General features: G+C 46.2%; 1 protein-coding gene across 1 annotated transcript; it reads left to right on the forward strand.

Annotated features, from left to right (window-relative positions):
- Positions 1–4,496: 4,496 nt before the first annotated feature.
- LOC105698616 lies at positions 4,497–6,926 on the forward strand. The gene is made up of 3 exons (XM_012422995.2): positions 4,497–4,555; positions 6,176–6,404; positions 6,503–6,926. The coding sequence occupies exons 1-3, from the start codon at positions 4,544–4,546 to the stop codon at positions 6,577–6,579; spliced, it is 318 nt and encodes a 105-aa protein (XP_012278418.1). The 5' UTR covers positions 4,497–4,543; the 3' UTR covers positions 6,580–6,926.
- Positions 6,927–19,436: the final 12,510 nt, after the last annotated feature.

Consider the following 19,436-nt stretch of genomic DNA (forward strand, 5'->3'; position numbering starts at 1 on the left):
GAATTTCTGTACCTCGGTGTCTTTGCGACCGAATTGCTCGACTCCGACCGAAGTAAAACCTGGAGGGACGTCTAGATCTCAGACTTTTCTAAGGATCGTTTTCGTGTAGTCGTTTCCTTTTGACGACGACGTGGATCCACGACCTCCAAAAAGAGGACCCGATCTCTTTCCTGGAGACTTTTAAGTCGTCCCTCGTTAAAAAGAACTGCCGCTTAATTTTCAAGGCCCTACAATGTTTATACATTTCTATATCTTAGTACCTCGGCGACTGAACCGTAACATTTGAAGTGGTGTTCAAAATTTCGTCCTGATTTTCTGGAGTTTTTTCAACCGTCATTCGTTAAAAAAGAAAACGTCATGATTCTCTGTGGACTCGATTTTGACTAAAATTCTAAAACTTCGCAGCTTTTATCTGAAGTCTTGAAATGTCTGATTGAAGCGAAAATTGAACGCTTGTTTCACATTCAGTCTTAACTTTTTATTATTATTTTTAGGGGCGAGTACTTTGGAGGTCCCTTTTGACTCGCAGCATCCAAGAAGAGGACGAGTCGCGGATCTCTCTCCAGGAGATGATCCGCAGCGAGCCGGTGAATTCCCCGTCAGTGCTCAGTGTCGGCAGGGAATCGTAAACCCCGCCCGTAAATCTGCACGCGTTTGCGACTGTTCGCGACGAATATGGTTATGGGCCGACGTTGTCCTGGTCGTCGCATCGGGACCGTTGTCCTGGACCCATTATGCGTCCTTGCGCCGCATATCGAATCCCATTGTTAAGAAAAAATTCCAATCGATCAAAGCGCGCCGAAATTAAATAACAAACAGTCCCAAAAACCGAAGGACCCCCCAGAAATTTCTAAAAAAAATCCTCCCAAATTTTGGACAAGATCCTACAGGACGAGTATCAAAGGGAAGTGCGAGGATCAAGAAACGTGATCCAAGGTCAAGAATTCCAAAATTGCGAAAGATCAGTGGCAGAAAGGGTGAAGCCGATGATAGAGGCAAACCCATTGATAAGAAAATATTTCAATCAAAGCTCGTCAAAAATGAATAAAAGCAGTCCCAAAAACCGAAGGACCCGCTAGAAACTTCTAAAATAAATCCTCCCAAATTTTGAACAAGATCCTACAGGACGAGTATCGAAGGGAAGTGCAAGGATCAAGAAACATAATCCAAGGTCAGGAATTACAGGGGTGCGAAGCATCAGGGGCAGGGAGGGTGAGGCCGATAGTATGCAAAATATGCAAAATGGTCGTTGTACCTAATTCGATAATCCCCGGAGTATGAAACAAAGTTAGGCTTTGGGCGGCGATGCTTTGCATATCTTCCATCTGTATTTACATGAAATACACCGGGAGCCAAGAGGAGGCCACTCGACGTTCCTGACGTGAACGATGGATCCTCATCTCTGGGCGGAAGTGCGACTTCGCGTGGCGTCGAGAGTAATATCCGGGAAAGTTTCGGCGCCGGCGGAATGTCGTCCAATCACCAGGACACACGAAAGGACGTCCTCCTGGTGGATTTTCCAAATTCCCGGCAATTTTTCGGGACTTTAAAAACCCGGAGATCGATCAGCAGAACTTTTACCACCGCCGGGATGGAAGTTCCGGACGTGGGGTTTTTTCCTCCCTTCGATTAAAATTACTCCAAGCCGATCACGCTCAAACGTTTACATTGATTCGTGTAATATCCTCCCACTGGAGAAGGGATTAGTCGAGTGATATTTTTCCCGGAAATTTCGCCCTCGTTCCCGAGATATCGGCAATCATCCCGCGGATTTCGAATTTGTATTTCCCCCGCAAATATTTACCCGCGCGCGGGGATTAATTAATCCGCGGAACTTTTTCTCCCAGGATGTTCCAAGTAGAAGGGAATCCCGTTTTTTCGGGGGTGGCTCCAACGGGAACCCGGAAATGATGGGTCGCCTTGTCCTAGAGGAGCAACGACGTTTGCCAAGGACTTTTTGCTCTTGCCATTGACGAAGGGCCGTCGATTCGAGAAGGAGGGAATTAGTCGGCGAGAAATTCCTATGGAGCCGTGCCAAAAGACGAACGCGCGTCCTGATTGGCTGGCCGAAGTCGCAGCTCGCTTTTCATTGGTTCAGAGCGACCTCGTTGACCCGCGATCGGTATTGCCCGCTATTTCTCTTGGCAATCGAATACCGATAAGCCAATATGTATCAAACGGCGCCGAGTTAGGCCAGGCCCGGGGAGAGAAAAAGAACATGGAGATGAACCAGTTCGTAGGAAATTACTTTCCGCGTGTTTCCCTGCCGAGTTTTCCTCCTCGCGAGAATTTCCCGGTAGAACGCACCGATTGTTTAATTATCATCACGCGATCCACCCCCGGGGCGTTTTCAATTATTATTCGATTACACCCGGCCGATGATTGAATCCGGTAATCATTACCAAAAACCCCGATTTCATCGCCCGACCATCCCAATTAATCGTGTAATTTCATTGTTTTGGAATATGTTTATTACGAAAATATGCAATACAACTGTTCACTACTATAAACTACTCTAAACTGCTACGATTACTATTAACTATATTCGTTATGAAATATATTTGTCATTAAAATGTGGTATGTAACTTCTTTAATAAAATGAAATTTACACGGGGGTAAGAAGTTCGACAGAGTTTCGCACCAAATACATACAGGCGCTGTCCAACCATCCTAATTAATCGTGCAATTTCATTGTTTTTAAACATATTTAGGAAAATATGCAATACGACTCTAATGAAATATAACACCTATAAACTATATTCGTTATGATATATATCTCTCGTGGAAAAATATAATATAATTTTTTCTTTAGTGAAATGAAATTTACAGTGGAACAAGAAGCTCGACGGAGTTTCGCGCCAAATACACATAGGCGCGTAGTTTTTCAAAGGTCCTGATAAGGAGACTTTCCCGATTCCGATATGAGGATTCCGGCGCGAAAATTGTGTCAGTCGGCCTAACTAAAGGATCTTCTTTGGAGGAAAAGTCGCGAAGCCCGTCCGCGGGGAAATGGCTGAAAATCCCCGAAAAGAGAGGGCGGATTTCCAGCGGGGCTTTTTCCCGTCGGAGAAAAATCGAGCTTTCCATTTCCCTTCGAGTTCGCGCGATGACGCGGGGAAGGACGTCGCGATGGAGCTCGCGAATCGCCCGACTAAAGTCGGATTTACCTGACGGATTTCCCGGAGAAAAAGGTGGCCGAAGGGGGTGCAGGGGGGGAGGGGAGAAAGTTAAAAAGCGAGAGGAGAGAGGGCGAAAGCGGGACGCTTTTCCGGCCTCGATTTTACATCCCGGGGAAAAGGAGCTTTATCGAGGGCCGCGATCGCTCCGGTGAAATCGAAATCGCGACGCCTCGATTCCTGGCGCATCCGCGACTGCGCATGCGCGGAGACTCTAATCCCCTGAAAGCTCCTCCCGCGTCGGCTAAAGAAGACGGATTGTCCGAGAAATTAATGCGAATTCTCTGAAAGGCTTTCAGGGACGTTAAGGTGAAGTGAAACCTCTCGAGAGAGTTATTCCTTCCGGGTAAAAACAAATTCTTCAAGCTGATATACCCCCCCGAAACAGCGCGCAACGTTACCGACGTTTATATTCATACCGGCAGGTGTGTACGTTGAGAATTGCGGGGAATGGCATATTTCACGTGTCGTTTCGGTAGAATGATGAAGAAACTGAAGTAAAGCTCAAGAAATCCCCTCGATCCTGGATTCTTCATACTCTAATCTCTACTACAGAGCCATATCCATTGCGTTCAATGTCAACTGCATTTTTTTCCGAGAAATAGTGCATACGTGCATTACATTCATCTTTATTGTTGTCTGTTGACATGCTAAAGCAACAGTATAGATGAATGTCATGCACATATTGCACTATCAAATGTTAGCGAATACAGAAACGTAGTCCCGAGACCATTTCAATTTTGGTACCGTAATGTGAGAATAACGGCTAAAATTGCATAAAAGTTGTTTTATGGAAAATTAAGGGTTTCATTAACTAAATGAAATTGGTAGAGAGTGCGAAGAAAGTGTACATTGTATTAATGAAAAGTATGCTGGAAACGTATAATGTAATGAGAGAATGGGGTGTATGGCCGGGTCTGACGGACCACGTGTCTGTAGTTAAAGGTTAACTAAATTCCAGCGGAGAAACCGCCGCGGAATTCGTTTCCTCGAGTTCCCCGAAAACGATCGCGAGCTGCGGAATTCGGACGCGAGTGAACCGCACTGCGGGAAAATTCACGCGCTAATTTACACCTCGTCAAAGCGTTGCTGACAGTAACCGGCGCTTTGTCGCCCGCCTAAAGGCGACATTCTCCCCTCCCGTTGGATAATCGCGTTCGACAATGTCGGAGAACGGCGATTAAATAACCCGCAGGCGTAGACGTTGCCGCAGCGCCGAAAGAAACGGTCACGTAATTCCACCAAAAAGTGCGTCATCGATTACGCGCCAGGTATAAAAGCCATTAGATGTAGGAGAGACAACACTAGTTCAAGAGGCGATCGATCGCGTGGACGCCCGGAAGGAAAATCGGGGATTCAAGATCGCGATGGCCTTCAAGGTTCGTTCGGGAACCCTTAAGGTGATGTGAAAAAGTGTCATACATACATACCAGAAAGTTAAAGTATTTATAAAACGTTTCTTCAAACGGGGTGCGTCGAATCATTGAAAACTTCATCACAAGGATATGGAGGCCCTAAAGAAGAGAACGCGATGCTCGTGGAATTTAATTTTACGAAAAAACAATTTGTACTTTTGTCTTGGACTAGAACTAAAAAAGACTTTTTTTTTATCGAATTTTCCTTAGGGGCTCTATAATTTTGTGATGAAGTTTCAAATGATTCGAGGCACCCAGTTTGGAGAAAAGTTTTATAAATATTTTAACTTTTTAATATGTGGCACTTTCGTATCACCTTAAGATGGCCACGTAAAGATAAATCGGTGAATACCGAGCTGGACGGATTTAACCGACGTGATCCAAGAACTCGATTTAAAGGCACGGATCACAATTCGCTGAGATTTATCGTTAAGTGTGTAGCCTTAAGGTGATATGAAACTGGATATCAAATAGATGTTGTTTGTGAAACTACTTCGAACTGAGTGTACCAAATCCTTTGAAACTTTACCATGTGAATATGAAAGCTATAAGAAAGGTGCGACATGAAATTTGAATTTTCTTAAAATTTCTTTATAGACGTTTCCAAATTTCGTTATAAAACATGAAATTTCCTAAGAGTCAGGACCTTCCTTGAAGTCTCCATATTCACATTGTAAAATTTGAAACGGTTCGGTAAGCCCAGCTCGAAGAAACGCTTCATAAACAATTGACCCTTCGGATGCCATTATCATATCACCTTAACGTGTTTCTCATACAAAACGAAGTTTGGAAAAAATTGACAAAACTTCAAAAGAAGGGACGCAGATTTTTGAAACATTTCCGCGATAAAAAGGGTTGAAAAAACTCAAAGGGGACCCTCTGCGAAATTGGGTGGCGGGGTAAGAGGAACCCGCTCGATTAGCAGGAATTGCGAAATTTGCGGAAACTCCGCAGCCTGTTCTTCGGGGCGGGACGAAGGGTAGTTCTGAAATTTCGGAGGTCCTTCACTAGCAGAGACCAGGATTAAGCCGACGCCCCGAAATTCGCGAATCCCTTCTCCGGGAAAATGGATTCCGCGTTGGGAAGGTTTTGGTCAAATTTGTCTCTCTCAACGAAACGTCTGACGTGATGCATGAAGATAGATTCCCAATCTCTTTGTTTATTATACTGATCCTCCTTCGAGACTTTTATTTGGTGACGAACAATTCGATCTTACTCCTGCAATAAGTTCAACAAAATGAAGACCTTGCACTTTTTGCACTTATAGCACGATTAAGGCCGATTTTGCTCCTCACTAAAGCACGTAAACAAAGCATCTCGAAAGACCGACTCGCAAAGATCGATACAATAAATAAAGAGTGAATATTGGGAAGCAATACTCGTTTATCATATCAGACATTTCGTTGAGAGAAAATCGTCCTCGTCATTAATGTACTCTCGACGTCGCTCGGCGAAGAGGAGAGCGTGAACCAAAATGGCGGCGTTCTCCACTTGGAGCGGCCCTCTGAGGGTCGTTCTCCACTGGAGAACAGGAATTAATGATTTTCGACCTCGTAGTTTTGCTAATTCCGCGACGTTTCGCAGATTGTCACCTCATTGGCTATTCTGCTGCTCGCAGTGGGGCACTCGAGGCCCCTTGAAGACCGGCAGAGCGAGGGGTCCGCGGAGGACAGGAGTTCCGAGTCCCTGGTGAAGGACGAGCAGGAAGACGAGAGCCAGGAATCTAGGGCGAGTCCTCGAGGCGAGGAAGAAGAAGACAGCAGAAAAGGAAAACAGCCGGAACCCGTAAAGGACACGACGAAAGAGTCCTACGGTACCTACAATAGCAACTCCAAAAATGTCCAAAATGATAATTCCCATCGTTCTCATAAATTTCTAACCGATCGCCAAAATATTTCCCTAATTTTCAAGAGGCCCTCCTCGAGGCGTACTACAAACTCGTCGAGGCCACCCTAGCCGTTGGCCATAAGCCAGCAAAAAAGGATTAGCACGCGAGGTGGATGCTTCCCTGATGAGGCAAAAGAGGCCGCATAGAGTGCCCTGAAGAGCAGCGCTATCTAATTTGGACCACCGGAAAGTGCCTGGAAAAATGTGTTTTCCTGTACAATTTGCGAAAGAAATTCGGCGAGCATGGAACCCCTTTTCTCTGTGACTGCGGTTTGCAGGGGTGGAGAGAGGGCATTTTTGTTTCCCTCCTCCATAGGGGGGAAACAAATTTGCGACGCGTTTAGAGGCCTCGGAAAGGGTCAGTTTTTGGTGGGTGAGTGATACGCGGTGTCCGTGAAAACGGTGTCTGGAAAAATGTGTCTTCTTGTACAATTTGCGAAATAAATTGGACGAGCATGGAACCCTTTTTCTCTGTAACTGCTGTATGTAGGGGTGGAGGGAGGGCACTTTTGTTTCTCTCTTCCATAGGGGGGAAACAAATTTGCGACGCGTTTAGAGGCCTCGGAAAGAGTCAGTTTCTGGTGGGTCAGTGATACGCGATGTCCGTGAAAACGCCGATACGGCGAATCGAGAGAGAATTTAGCTCGAGGTCGAGCTTATTCATTTCCAGGGAAGGATGTTGCGGGAGAGTACAGCATCCACGAACCCGCTGGTAATGTCAGGACCGTAAAGTACCATGCCGACCATCATGGCGGCTTTCATGCCGCGGTCCACAATTCCGGCGGAAACGGCCATTCCGGAGAACCCACGGCCACGGTAGTCAGACCCTGGACGTCATCGTCATCGATCAATCGCCTGTACCGACGACTCTAATATCGACGATCAATCCCTGAATTGCCCCGATTCCTGATTAAAATTAATCCCACATCCCGTTTCCAGCAAAGAAAAATGTCTAAAAGATCTCCCCGTCAATGGCGACTTTTCCCAGTTGGTCCCTTTTCTAATGTTCATAATAAAAACCTTCTCTTGCTTCAAATATAAGCAAAATTGGGCCAACATATCACTTCGCAGGAACTAGTTCAGTGTACAAACAACAAGGAAATTGACACTCCACAGAGCACCCACAAATTACACTCATGGTTACTCTTCCCCAGCAACAACGAAGAGGATGGTAACTGGTTCGATGAAGTACCCAAATTAATTCCCCGTTATCATTACAATTTGATACAATTACAAACATTCCTTCCGTGAATACAATCACTCCCGCAATAGAAACCAAACTCCATCAGCACCATTGTCCATGGATAACCACACATCTTTTTTCTCCGCGTATCAGTCCTATCAGCGATCGACCTCTAGCTCCTATCTGGAGGCAATACAAATTTTCCGCCGACCCCCCCTCAGCGTCTCCCCTTCTGAGAGATTTGTCGTCCCTTCGGGAGGAAATTTCGAAAGCATTACTCGTGATAGGGCCCGTCAAAACGCGGAGCCAATCAAGATAGACAACGCACTCGATCGAGGAATCGAATGACGTATCGCGGCCCGGAAAACGCTCGCGAGTTTTCCCAGAGCTGCAGCGAACCGCAGGGGGGTATTGGGGGGGAGGGAAATGAAAAATTGTGTATTCACGGGCGTCCCGGAAGCGGTTTCGCATCGCTTCCGCAATGTCCATCCACTTTCAGCTCCGCTTCGGGTCTCCGCACTCTCCTTCGCGTTTCGCGCATTATCAGAGCGGATAAGCGAGCGGAATCTCGCCGGGCCAAAAATCCGATCGTCGGTGGGAATTCTGACGAGCGGAATGAAATTTCAGCCGGGAATCGCTGGATAAAGCGAGTTGCCGATGATCGGTACGCAGAAACGAGGATCCTGAAGAGGATCCTGAAGAGCACTCGGTGCTCTCGATTTTATCCGCGGATTGTACCGGTTGTACATACGCCCCGGGGAAACGTATCCTTTCACGTCGAAGCTCGGGGGTTTTACGAGGTGCACGCAGACGAGAAATAAAGAGCCAAGGAAGGGAGAGCCAACGGAGGATGAATAATCAGAGATTGATGCTGGCCCCCCGCCGAGCTTCGTCTAATACCAGTCAATGGATGATTGATTGGGGCGTTAGGTCTATGGGGAAAAGCGAGGAAGAATGAAGAGACTATCGCGAAAATAAAACTACATCGATAAGAGTGTCCATAATTTAAACTGGAGGAAATTTGCGGATTGAATTTGTTAACTCGATAGTTTAAGTTAGGCATGTTTCAATCATCTGTGCTGTACGATTGATAGGCCACTACGTTAAGAAATGTGTTTACGTGTGTGTTGTGAATTTCATTCATTTCATTAAAATGCCACGATGGAGGTATCAAATTTAAAGATGCGGTACTTATCGAAGCAACGTTTTTTAAAACGGCAGGGAAGATTTCTCGAGCTGTGGTTATCCAACGGCAGTAAATAATCCCGGTTTAACTTTCCTGTACATCCGCGACCAAATAATGTTTATGTTTTGTCTGTATAGAAGGGCTAATCCCTCAACAGTGTGCCTGAATTGTTGGGTTGCACCCTGACGCGAACTCTGTCAAAATTCCAACTTGAAATTCGACGTTTCCAACGGTGCAAAAATGGAGCACCGGAGAACAAGAAGCCAAAATTTGGCGATCCCTCTGACTGTCGAAATAGATTCCATTTTGGCCTGCGGTAGTTTGCGTAATTTCCAAAATAACCGGAAACAACTGTCCTCAGACGGCCGGGATTTGTTTAACGCCGGATTCCCTCACGGACTAGTTTTTGAGAGTTAATTAGTACGGACACAACAAGCCTTGACGGTATTACTGGTGACGAATGAATTCGGTCGTTTAGAATCGTTCCGAGCTCCCCCGTTTGGACCCTCGTACCGAAAAGTTCGTTTCTGACATCGACTTCGTAATTAAAACTACATCGTTCCCATTGCCGCACGAAATCCCGCGTCGGCACTGGCCCCCGCAAAACCACAACAATTTATGGAATAATTATGCCGCGCGTTTCCACCGTCGTTCGGGGAGCGTGGTGCAGACCCGAGGGAACTTTTGCCAGGGGAGGATAACCCTAAAAGGACCCAATGGAGTCCAAGATCCAAAAAGTACACCCGGTCCCATTTAATCCCTGCTCATCCCGTCACTTCGAGCAGGATACATTTCTCGCCAGCCATATTTCGATGGGTCGAAATCGACTTTTACTAGCGAATGCAAAGGGAACCTATGTAGACTCCTCGATGACACATTTAACCCCTTGACATACAATTAAACGGAATTTAATGCGTCCAAAAAATACTATTTATAGTTGACCGGAGGCAGTTCTTGACGTCTCGGAGACGTCAAAGTCTACAATGGCACATGAAATGAATGACGTCTCCCAGACGTCATTGTGTATGTCAAGGGGTTAAGAAGGGTTCCAAAGATGCATCGGATACTCAGGAAAAAGTGTGTTTCTGGAAAATTGCCTGCATTTACTAAGAATCTAAAACAGTAATTGAAATCGAGAGCGAATCTCACAGTCGGCGTCTCCACCTTTATCGAGAAATTCGACGACGCTTCGCGTCAAATACATGCATGCCGAGACTGGCGCCGCGGTTCTTTACGATAATGTATCCATTTAGCTTTTTTTCGGTTAACATTGAATTAAGCGAAGCATCGCGATTTATTAAATTTGAAGAGTATATGAATTCTTCGCTGCGAGACAGGGCGTATGGGGTGAAACAGTTGACAGTCGGGGAAGCTTTTACCGAGGAAAACTAACCTTAAAAAGACCCCAAGAGGTCCAGGATCCAAAAAGTGCACCCGGTCCCATTTAATCCCGGCTCATCCTGTGTCACTCGAAGCAGGTCTCGTTTCGTCCGGACCACTTCTCACTGGGTCGCAATCGACTTCCACCCGCAAACGCAAATCGAACCGATATCGACTCCTCGGTGACACCCTTTCGAGGGGGGCTCGATCGATCGCGCCCTCTCCGAGGGAATTAAAATTCTGTCCGGACACTTGACACAGATCTTTCAATTTCCTGCCGAGATCTGAAATAAGAGGAGCCGCGAGATTCGCCTGGATTGATTTTCGCCAAATAAAGGGCACCTCCTGACATCGAGAAGGAAAATCGGCAGGGTCGAACCTTCAAAGTTTGCGTATAGAAAGCGTCCTTTCAACGAGAGTTCTTGAAACGACATTACAGATTCGCGGAGGTGAAGTGCCAACATCGAGAAGATTATTTCACGATATTATTTTCAAAATTTCTTCGGCCACTTTTTCCGACCTCCCAAAGTGCACTTCCTTTTCTTGCGTCTACGAATTTCATTCTTTTTCTCCGACAGTTAACTTTGTCATTGTCAAGAAATTTGACCGCATCTAAGCCTTAAAACGTTCTATGAAATCTTCTATGTTAATCTTTGTACGAGACCATTTTCTATGCCCTGTAAATCCACGTCTTAATCTACTATAAACAAATTACCTATTATATTCGCGACGACGAGATCAGGTCTGATAAATGTCCTCTCAGATTGTAATTGCGTGCTCTTCCGTGACGAGTTGTCTAATTTCTCGAGGAAGGAGTTCTTCCCGCGGAGTCGAAATCGAAGCCCGATCGATCGCTCGATTTCTCGATCGAACCCCATCGATGAGGCACTTAGTGGGGTCCGATCGATCGGGTCTCCTCGCATCACGTCTCGTTAAGCGAGTAATCGAGCGAGCAATCGGCTCGAAGGATCTCGATATTCACTGCGGCTACATTCTCCGGATCCTAGTCCGAAGTTTCCATTCCATTCGGCGGGAACTTCTCCGATTAGTCCGATCGAGAAGCTATACGACGCATTAACGCGAATCGTCACGACTCCGATGCTCGAAATCGATCACATATCGATCGCCATTTGTCGTTTTGCGGATAACACCAGTCTACAAAATGGATATCGATCATGATCTAGGCAAAGCGATGTCATCGATCGAGGATTTCACCGGTCCGATCGAACGTTTCCATCGCAAAAATTATAATTAATGATGTATAATGTCAGAGGTGAAGAAATCGCACAAAATTTCCCTCCGATATTCTTCCAGACTATTTATTTTTTAAGGTATTATTGCCAAAGTGATCACTGAGTGTGGAAAATGTGCCAGACGGTCGCGTTTGTGACGATATCGTATCCATCTTGTGATTATTCCCCAGAATTGTTCCTAGCCTTGGCAGTTTGATTTTCATAAAGCGATATCTCGTTTCCTAGGGCAGGATCTGTCAGAAATATGACCCATGACACATTTCGTAAGTATCTAATTTCTTCTAGTGCTAGATTTTGCTGGAAAATGTTTCGAAAAATACGGCTGGGAATTTCTAGGGATTTTCTCGCCCGACGCCATAATTCAAGATGCCCGACTCACAATTACTGGAGTCGCCATTAGCGACTCCGATGATTTTCTTGGGACAGTTGCGTAAATTCGGGGAGGAAAAAATGGCGTGCCAGGGTCCGCGGTGACATCGGGGTTCCATTACCATTTTACACGGGGTAAAGCCACTCCATTTGTGCGATTTGGGTGATATTCGAGGGGCGCTAAGTAGGTCGTCACCGAACGAGGATCCGATCGGCTTCCACCCTTTGAATACACGTCACGCGAGCACCGCGGGGGCGATGAACATTTTCGAATGGCTCGCCACTTGGGACACTCGTGTAATAACGTAACGCCCTGTAACCCCTTTAACCTCATACAAATCCCACGTAACCACTGTGCGCGCGCACGCGTGTATGTTACGTGCCAGTCCCGCACACGCGTCACTGGTAATGCGAGATGAGTGCTTTTATGTGTGAGCTTCGCTCGCCATTAACTCCGGGAAAAGTTCCCCCGAACGTCACGCGTTTCCTCAAACATTACCCCCGACAGTGCCCGGAAACGCCGTCGAACTTCCGGTGACGCTCAAAGGGAGAGAACTAATTTTTTTTTCGATATATGGAGGGCATCCACGAGTTGAAAGAAATTCCCACCGACACTCAGGGAATCCGAGACGCGAGTACACATTTTTCAGGCAAAGCGAAAATATTAATCTTAATTAATAAGTTCTCAAAAACTCAATTAATAAAAAATGAATAAATTCCCACCGACACTCAGGGAATCCGAGACGCGAGTACACATTTTTCAGGCAAAGCGAAAATGTTTACAGATGCCAAAGAAAAGTTACTAAGGGCGGAAATTCCCCACTCGAGGGAGACTCGCGAGTGTCCTGATGGGTCCTTGTGTGTGTTTGGCAAGTTAATTTCTGTCAGAAAATAAAATAAATTCGTAGAGCCTTGGAGGAGTTTCCGATACGAGGGCACATTTTTTCAGGTAAAGTAAACATGTTTAAATACCAAGAGGAAATTACTGAGGGTGGAAATTATTCACATACGGAAGCTCGCGATCGAGACATCCTGATGGGTCCTTTCTTGGTAAGTAAATGTTCTCTAAGGATATGGAAAAGAGAATTCCTAAGTCTCAATAAATTCCCAGAGTCTCGCAAGGAGTCTCCAGTACAAGTGCACGTTTTCAAGTCCAAGACAAATTTTTAAGTACCAAGAAAAAATGACTAACGATGGAAATCACTTAAGCCATGATCAAGATGTCACGATGCGTCCTTTTTGAGTAAGTAAATATTCTCTAAAAATAAAGAAAACATCAATCCCAGGTCGCAATAAATTCCCAGAGCATCACAAGTGGTCTTCAATGCAAATCCACGTGTTTCAGGTCCAAGAAAATTTTTTAAATGTCAAGAAAAAATTATTAACGGTGGAAATTAATCGCTCGGAGGAGAGCCGCGATCGAGATGTCCTAATGGGTTCGTGCTTGGCACATTCGCGCAAAAGCTCGGTTCCTGTAATCCACTGCAAACCATTTAACCTTCTGAAATTCTGGCGCAACCGCGAGAGCGAGCGCGTTGCCGCGCGTTGCCTCGCGTTGCCCCGCGTTGCCCCGCGTTGCACCGCGTTGCACCGCGCGGGCGTTCGCATTAGCCGCGTGCCTTCACACATCGTCGCTGGATGTACGATAATGGGAGATGAGTGCTTTTATGTGTGAGCTTCGCTCGCCATTAACCCGGCGAAAAGTTCGCGCGAACGCTCTCTCGCCGAACGTCTCTGTCGTCGAATCAGCACCGAGTCCGAACCGCCATCGAGCACTTGCGATTATTAAACGGAATAATTCCCTAAATCCTACAAAAACGGACATAAGCATACATCCAAGCTTCCAAAGAGAGCGATTTCATACACTTTTTATTATAAATTATTAGTTCATACTCCAAATCCTGACGACTTTTGGTAATATTATATTACCACGAGGTGAAAAATTGGCACGTGTCAACTACGAGCTTTGGAAACGGATCCTCTAAATTAAAGGGAATTGTTGGATATTGTTATAATTATTCTTAATCGTTCTTTCACGGAATGCTCTTACGCATTCGATACTAGTTTTGGGTACAATGTTTATTTTTTATTCGCATTCATTTTACCTCTTCAAGTGTCAATAATTCACCGAGAAAATAATGCACCGATACTAACGAAAACGATTTCGCAAAAACACAGAAAGATGTGTGTAAATAGTGATTAAGTGTAAAAGAAAAACGATTTCCGTTCGTGACATGTGAAGTTACGCATAGTACCGTACCATAACTCGTTTCACTTGAGAGACTGTCGATTTAGCCATCTAATAGTTTATATTAGCGGATCTGTCTGCTGTATTCCAATCCTTGAACTTTAAGTCGAGGTGAATCGACAAGCCCCTTTAACTGGCGCACTCGGGAGAATGTCGAGAAAAAAAATGCATAAAACTACCAAAAAGAGGAGACCGTTAATTATCTACGAAAAGAAAAAGGCTCGTAACAAAATGTCCTTTCCTCACGGTCGAGGTTGAAATTCCTGAAAATCGAGAGGAAAGGAGATCTTTGTCGACACTAGAAATGCGAACATGTTTGTCGGCCCTCAAATTATAAACAATTAACATTTGACGTCGGAAGACTTAAAAATCCACGAGGGAGGCGACTCGTAAATTTCGCGTCAATTTCTAATTTTCTCGTCACGAGCCAAATGAACGGGGTTAATTTTTAATAAATCGTTATCGCGCGGTTTATCAGGGCCAGGTGAAGACGTCCTTGTCGCAGGACATCCACTTTAATGGAGCCTTAGCGAGGTCTAGCAGAACCCACCATGTCCGTGGTGGTAAATCATGTCGGGGCTGTTGAGACCTCGACAGTCACGAGATACTCCCCGGCATCTCCTGCGGGAGTCCTTTCGGGACGTCCTGAAAAGCTCTCGCTTACACGCGCCCCGGTATTCAATTACCAGGCTATTCGAAATATAAAGCGGACCGTACACGCCGGCATACGTCGAGTCGAGCAAGTCGAGACCCTCGTGCGTACAAAGTGACAAATCTACTTATGCGGCAGGCGGGGAATCCTGCCAGAGTCCTTCCCAGGGTCCGATTAATCCTTTGGTACCCGCCGAGGCTTCTGGCAAAGCACTTCCGAAAAGTGATATATTAAAGAAACATTGTCCGACAATTTAATCGTCAAATTTAGTCTGGATTTATGGAAAGGGCGAATAATTCGGTATCGAATAAGTTATCATCACTTAATCAATTAATTCATTCCGACTTCGAGGAGAAACGAAGAATTCTGCATTAAAAGCTCTACATCATCATTTACTTCCATATGTACCTTATGTGAAGAAAATTAATTATTCTACATTGTTACGTTATTTCAAGTCATTATGTTATTCAAATAATTCCAGACATCAGAAGAGAATTATCCTATATTGAAAACATTGTATCGACCTTCAATCATGTAATTAACTCCAGCTATCACATATTTAATAATTTAATTAAGTACGGATGTAAGGAATGGACGATTTATCATCTAATTCATTCTGGACACGGCAAAAGGACGAATTATCCGAGTTATTAAGGACCTCCGATTAAGTCGATCCATCGATCATCTCGACGAATCGTCCGATCGACAATATTTCGTCATTTCGTTAATAAATTAATTCCAAACATAAAAACCGAACGAATTATCATATTGAACGGGTTGTATCCTCCTTTAATCACTTAATCAACTCCGGCTATACCAAGACAAATTATCCGGTATCAAAAACTATAATATATTTAATCATTTAATGAAATACGAATCTAAGGAATGAACGAATAATCCGGCATTAAGACCATTATATCATCGATTTATCATTGAATTAATTCCGGAAACGGCAAAAGGACGAATTATCCGAGTCATCAAGGACCTCTGCCGACGTCGATCCATCGACCATCTCCACGGATCGACCCATCGACCCGATTATCAGGATCTATCTGGATTCGCGGATTTACCGCCGCCCCGGGCGAGCAATTTCGACTAATCCGTTGGACTCGGTTACCCCTTTCTCTGCGGGGGGCGTCTTTACGTATTCGCTGGTTGCAATTATTAATCGCAGACCCGGTAATGCCCCGGTAGTTCGGTCGAGCGCAACACGCGACATTAAGGACACCCGATGGTTACCGGGGTAACTCGCACGCTCCTCGTAATTTACAGGTGCGTTCGGAGATGCATAAACGAGCGTTCCCGGTGCGCCGGGGGCCAGGTAATTGCACGCGTAAAATCGCGAAATCTCGTTGCACCGGCCAGGATTTACGAGGCGACCTGGTACGAGCGGCCGTGACGCGAAAGATTCGCTATTGCCAATGACGACGCCTCGATGATGGATCGCGTCCGATATATGCAGATATTCGAACCGCCTTTTTGGCCGCGATAATGGATGCGGCACCCCATAAGCCTCGATGAATTTCAATTTCGACTCGGTTCAAAAACCACCCCCGACCGCCGACGCGCCCACCTTTCCGCGCATCCCTGCGACGCGGATGAAACGCATGGGGATTTTGAAAAACCGCGGTCAAGAGTTTCTTAGAGAATTGTGACTGATTTCTTCACCCTTCAAATTTCCCATCGCCGTCTATTTCAAGGCTTTTTTCTCATCTCTCCTATCATTTTCCAGCGCCCTTGCTGGATGTCTTGCTAGGCCAAAGCCTTTGGGTAGAAGTCAGAAATGAGAATTCTGGAGAAACGACGAGTTGCGAAATCATCGCGATAATGGACACGGCACCCCATAAATCTCGATGAATTTCGATGGCAAGTCGACCCAGAAACCGCCCCTCGACCATCAGCGCTTTCCGCACAAACCTCACAGCGCGGACGTCACGCGAGGAATTTCAAGAAATTGCTGTTCCAAAATTCTTGAAAAATGTAAACCGGATTGTTCACCCCTCATACCACCCCCGGAAACGGTGCCCATAATTTCGTGTACTTTATTCTTCGATTTTCCTCAAATTTCCCAGCACCCTTGTTGAACGCCTTCCTAACTCCTTCCGATAGAAATAGGAATTTTAAGATAATGGATGAGTCGCGAAATCGTCATGATAATGGACAACGACATCCCTTCAATTTTGATATACTTCAAATACAAGTCCACTCAAAAACCGCTCCTCGACCACCGGCGCTTTTCCCTTCCGCACGAACCCCGCAACGCAGACGTCACGCGAGGGAATTTCGAGACATCGCTGTCCCAAAATTCTGGAAAAATGGTAACCGGATTTTTCACCTCGCGTACCACCCCCGGAAACGGCGCCCTTAATTTCGGTCCTCCTTCGCTTTTCCCGAATTTTCCGACACCCTTTGCCGGGGCAGCCGCGATCCGACTCCTCCGGGTGGAAATGGGAATTTCGGGAAAACCGACGAGTCGCGGAATCGGCGCGTAAATATTCCGCCAACGTGCGCCATTTTCAGAGAAATTTCATTTTCCAGGCAACCCCCGAAAAGGGCCCTCGACGAAAGAAACGCACTCCACCCGCCGGAACGATACGCGGGCGTAATTAGTCGATCGTAACGAAGATTAATCGATCGGATCTTCCGAGCCATTAGGATCAGTCCGGACTGTATCACTCCGCTTTGTGTGGGGGGCGTTTTTTACTCCATTTTTCTCCCTCGCGTGGCTCGTTTCTCCCGCGAAACGCGCGACTGCAAAGTGGAACACGGAGCCTCGCGAAGGCGCCCATACGCGAGGAATCCTTGCACCGAGACCGGCAGCAATTAAGAGACCTTGTCATTAAACAATCCGCCGTCTTGCCGGGTCAGAGGAAATTTACATGAGGAAGGATATTCCGGTAAGAAAACTCCCCGGTGGCTCGCGTCGCTGCACCGTTGCGTCGCGTCGCCGCGTCGAGTGGGTGGTGGGTGGCGGTGGGTGGGAAACGGTAGGTGGCGGACGGTGGGAAGTCGAAGGAAGAAAGGAGCTCGACACGCGGAAGGGACGAGGTATATATCTCGCGGAATGAAATTTCGGAGGGAATTTTAATTGAGCTCGGGACGACTCGGGCGTAAAAACCCGGAAGCCCCGCGCCGCGTTTTCCGCATCGCCGTTGCCCGATACGTGGCCGGAATTCCGCTGCACCTGCGTTTACGCGACCTGCGGGGGAGATAACGACGCCCTGCGCATCTCGATCGAGCCATGCGATGAGAAGCCGAAGATGCGCCGGATAACCCGGGAAAAAAGGCGTTTCAGGAAAAAGAAAGGCCGCTTTCACCGAAGACCTGACCTGAAACCGCGACCGAAACCGAGATCGCTTAGAAACCGAAAGGGAATCTAGCTCTCGGTCTCTCCGCCGTTGTCGCGGCAAAACTCGACCGAGGTCCGCGCCAAGTATTAGGTTGTCTCATAAGTTTCTTCCTTTTTTTCATAGGACATGAATACACGATGTGGAAGGAACTTATGGGACAACCTAATACATCCGCGCGCTACCGAACTTCTTTACGTCAACGCGGGTTTCTTTTCGGCGGAAATGTCGCCTAGACAAGAGGAAGAAAATATCCTCGATATCACGATAGACCGCTAAAGATGTTCGGAAAATTCTAACGATTCGACTTTACAAAGCTGCTAAAACGACACATCAGATGCAGAGATATAAAATGTCTATAAACGAACGAGACTCGAAATTCATGGCATTCTATCGGAAATCTTTTAAGCCAGCTTGTCAAATTAAAATGCGTGACATTAAATGCAATCACGAGTGTGTTATAAATTTATTACGCAGTATCTCGATGAAACTTCCGATATGCGTTCCTCAAATTTTTAACAACTTTTTTAACAGGGTACATTGTCTCCCCTCGAATAAATCACCGATGTGATCCGTACAAAATTGACCCATCAACCGATATTCATCTCCGATCCTGCGAGGTATTCCCGGCTAATTAATATTAAATTAATATACACGGAATTGCGTTAATTCGAAACGTTCCGTACCAGGGCGGAAATAAAACCGCAGGGTGAATTCCGAGGAGTAACCGAATTTGGGGCGTGCAGTTTATAACCTGGTTACCTATTCAGCAGCTTTGAGGGTAAACTCTTCCTCGACACGTTCTAATGTCGGGGGGGCTATAAAAGTGCATTACGCTCCAGCGCGTAACCGTAAAAATGCAGCCGTGTCTCCGGCACGTCCATCTTTATGACGCGGCTGGATACGAAGAGGGACCTGAAGACTTTCGAAAGAAAATTTTCAAACGAGCACGGGTTGCGTAAGAACGAGGAGAAGTCATCGATCAAAGCGGGCGAAACGGTGGATCCATCGGGATGCGGCGTGAAATCAGCATCGGCCTATCGTCCCGTCAATTTCGCAGGCGAGCGTCCAAAGGACCGCTACGCGTTCCTCACTTTATCGAATTTTTTCCTCGAGTACCGATCACAGGATCGCGACGAAAAAAAATCCTCGACAAAGCGCACCACGTCCTCGATGCTTGGTAATTTTCGCGGCTACTTAAATTAATTAACACTTCCTTAATTAATTTAAACATCGAGCGCCGGGTGTCGTTACGTCGCCGGCCTTTTTGCACCTGGAAAGGGAAACCGATCGACGTTGCGCATCAATTGCCGCGGCGTGTAACGCAAAAGCGGACGTTA

The sequence above is a fragment of the Orussus abietinus genome, unplaced genomic scaffold (assembly GCF_000612105.2).
Source record: "Orussus abietinus isolate OABI.00-Male unplaced genomic scaffold, Oabi_2.0 scaffold31, whole genome shotgun sequence".
In the NCBI taxonomy this organism is placed as follows: Eukaryota; Metazoa; Arthropoda; class Insecta; order Hymenoptera; family Orussidae; genus Orussus; species Orussus abietinus.

What these genes read in the sequence shown, in the direction of transcription:
- LOC105698616 (XM_012422995.2), top strand. An exon ending in CACGACGAAAGAGTCCTACG is followed by an intron (nt 6,405 to 6,502) that starts GTACCTACAATA and finishes CTAATTTTCAAG; the next exon opens with AGGCCCTCCTCGAGGCGTAC.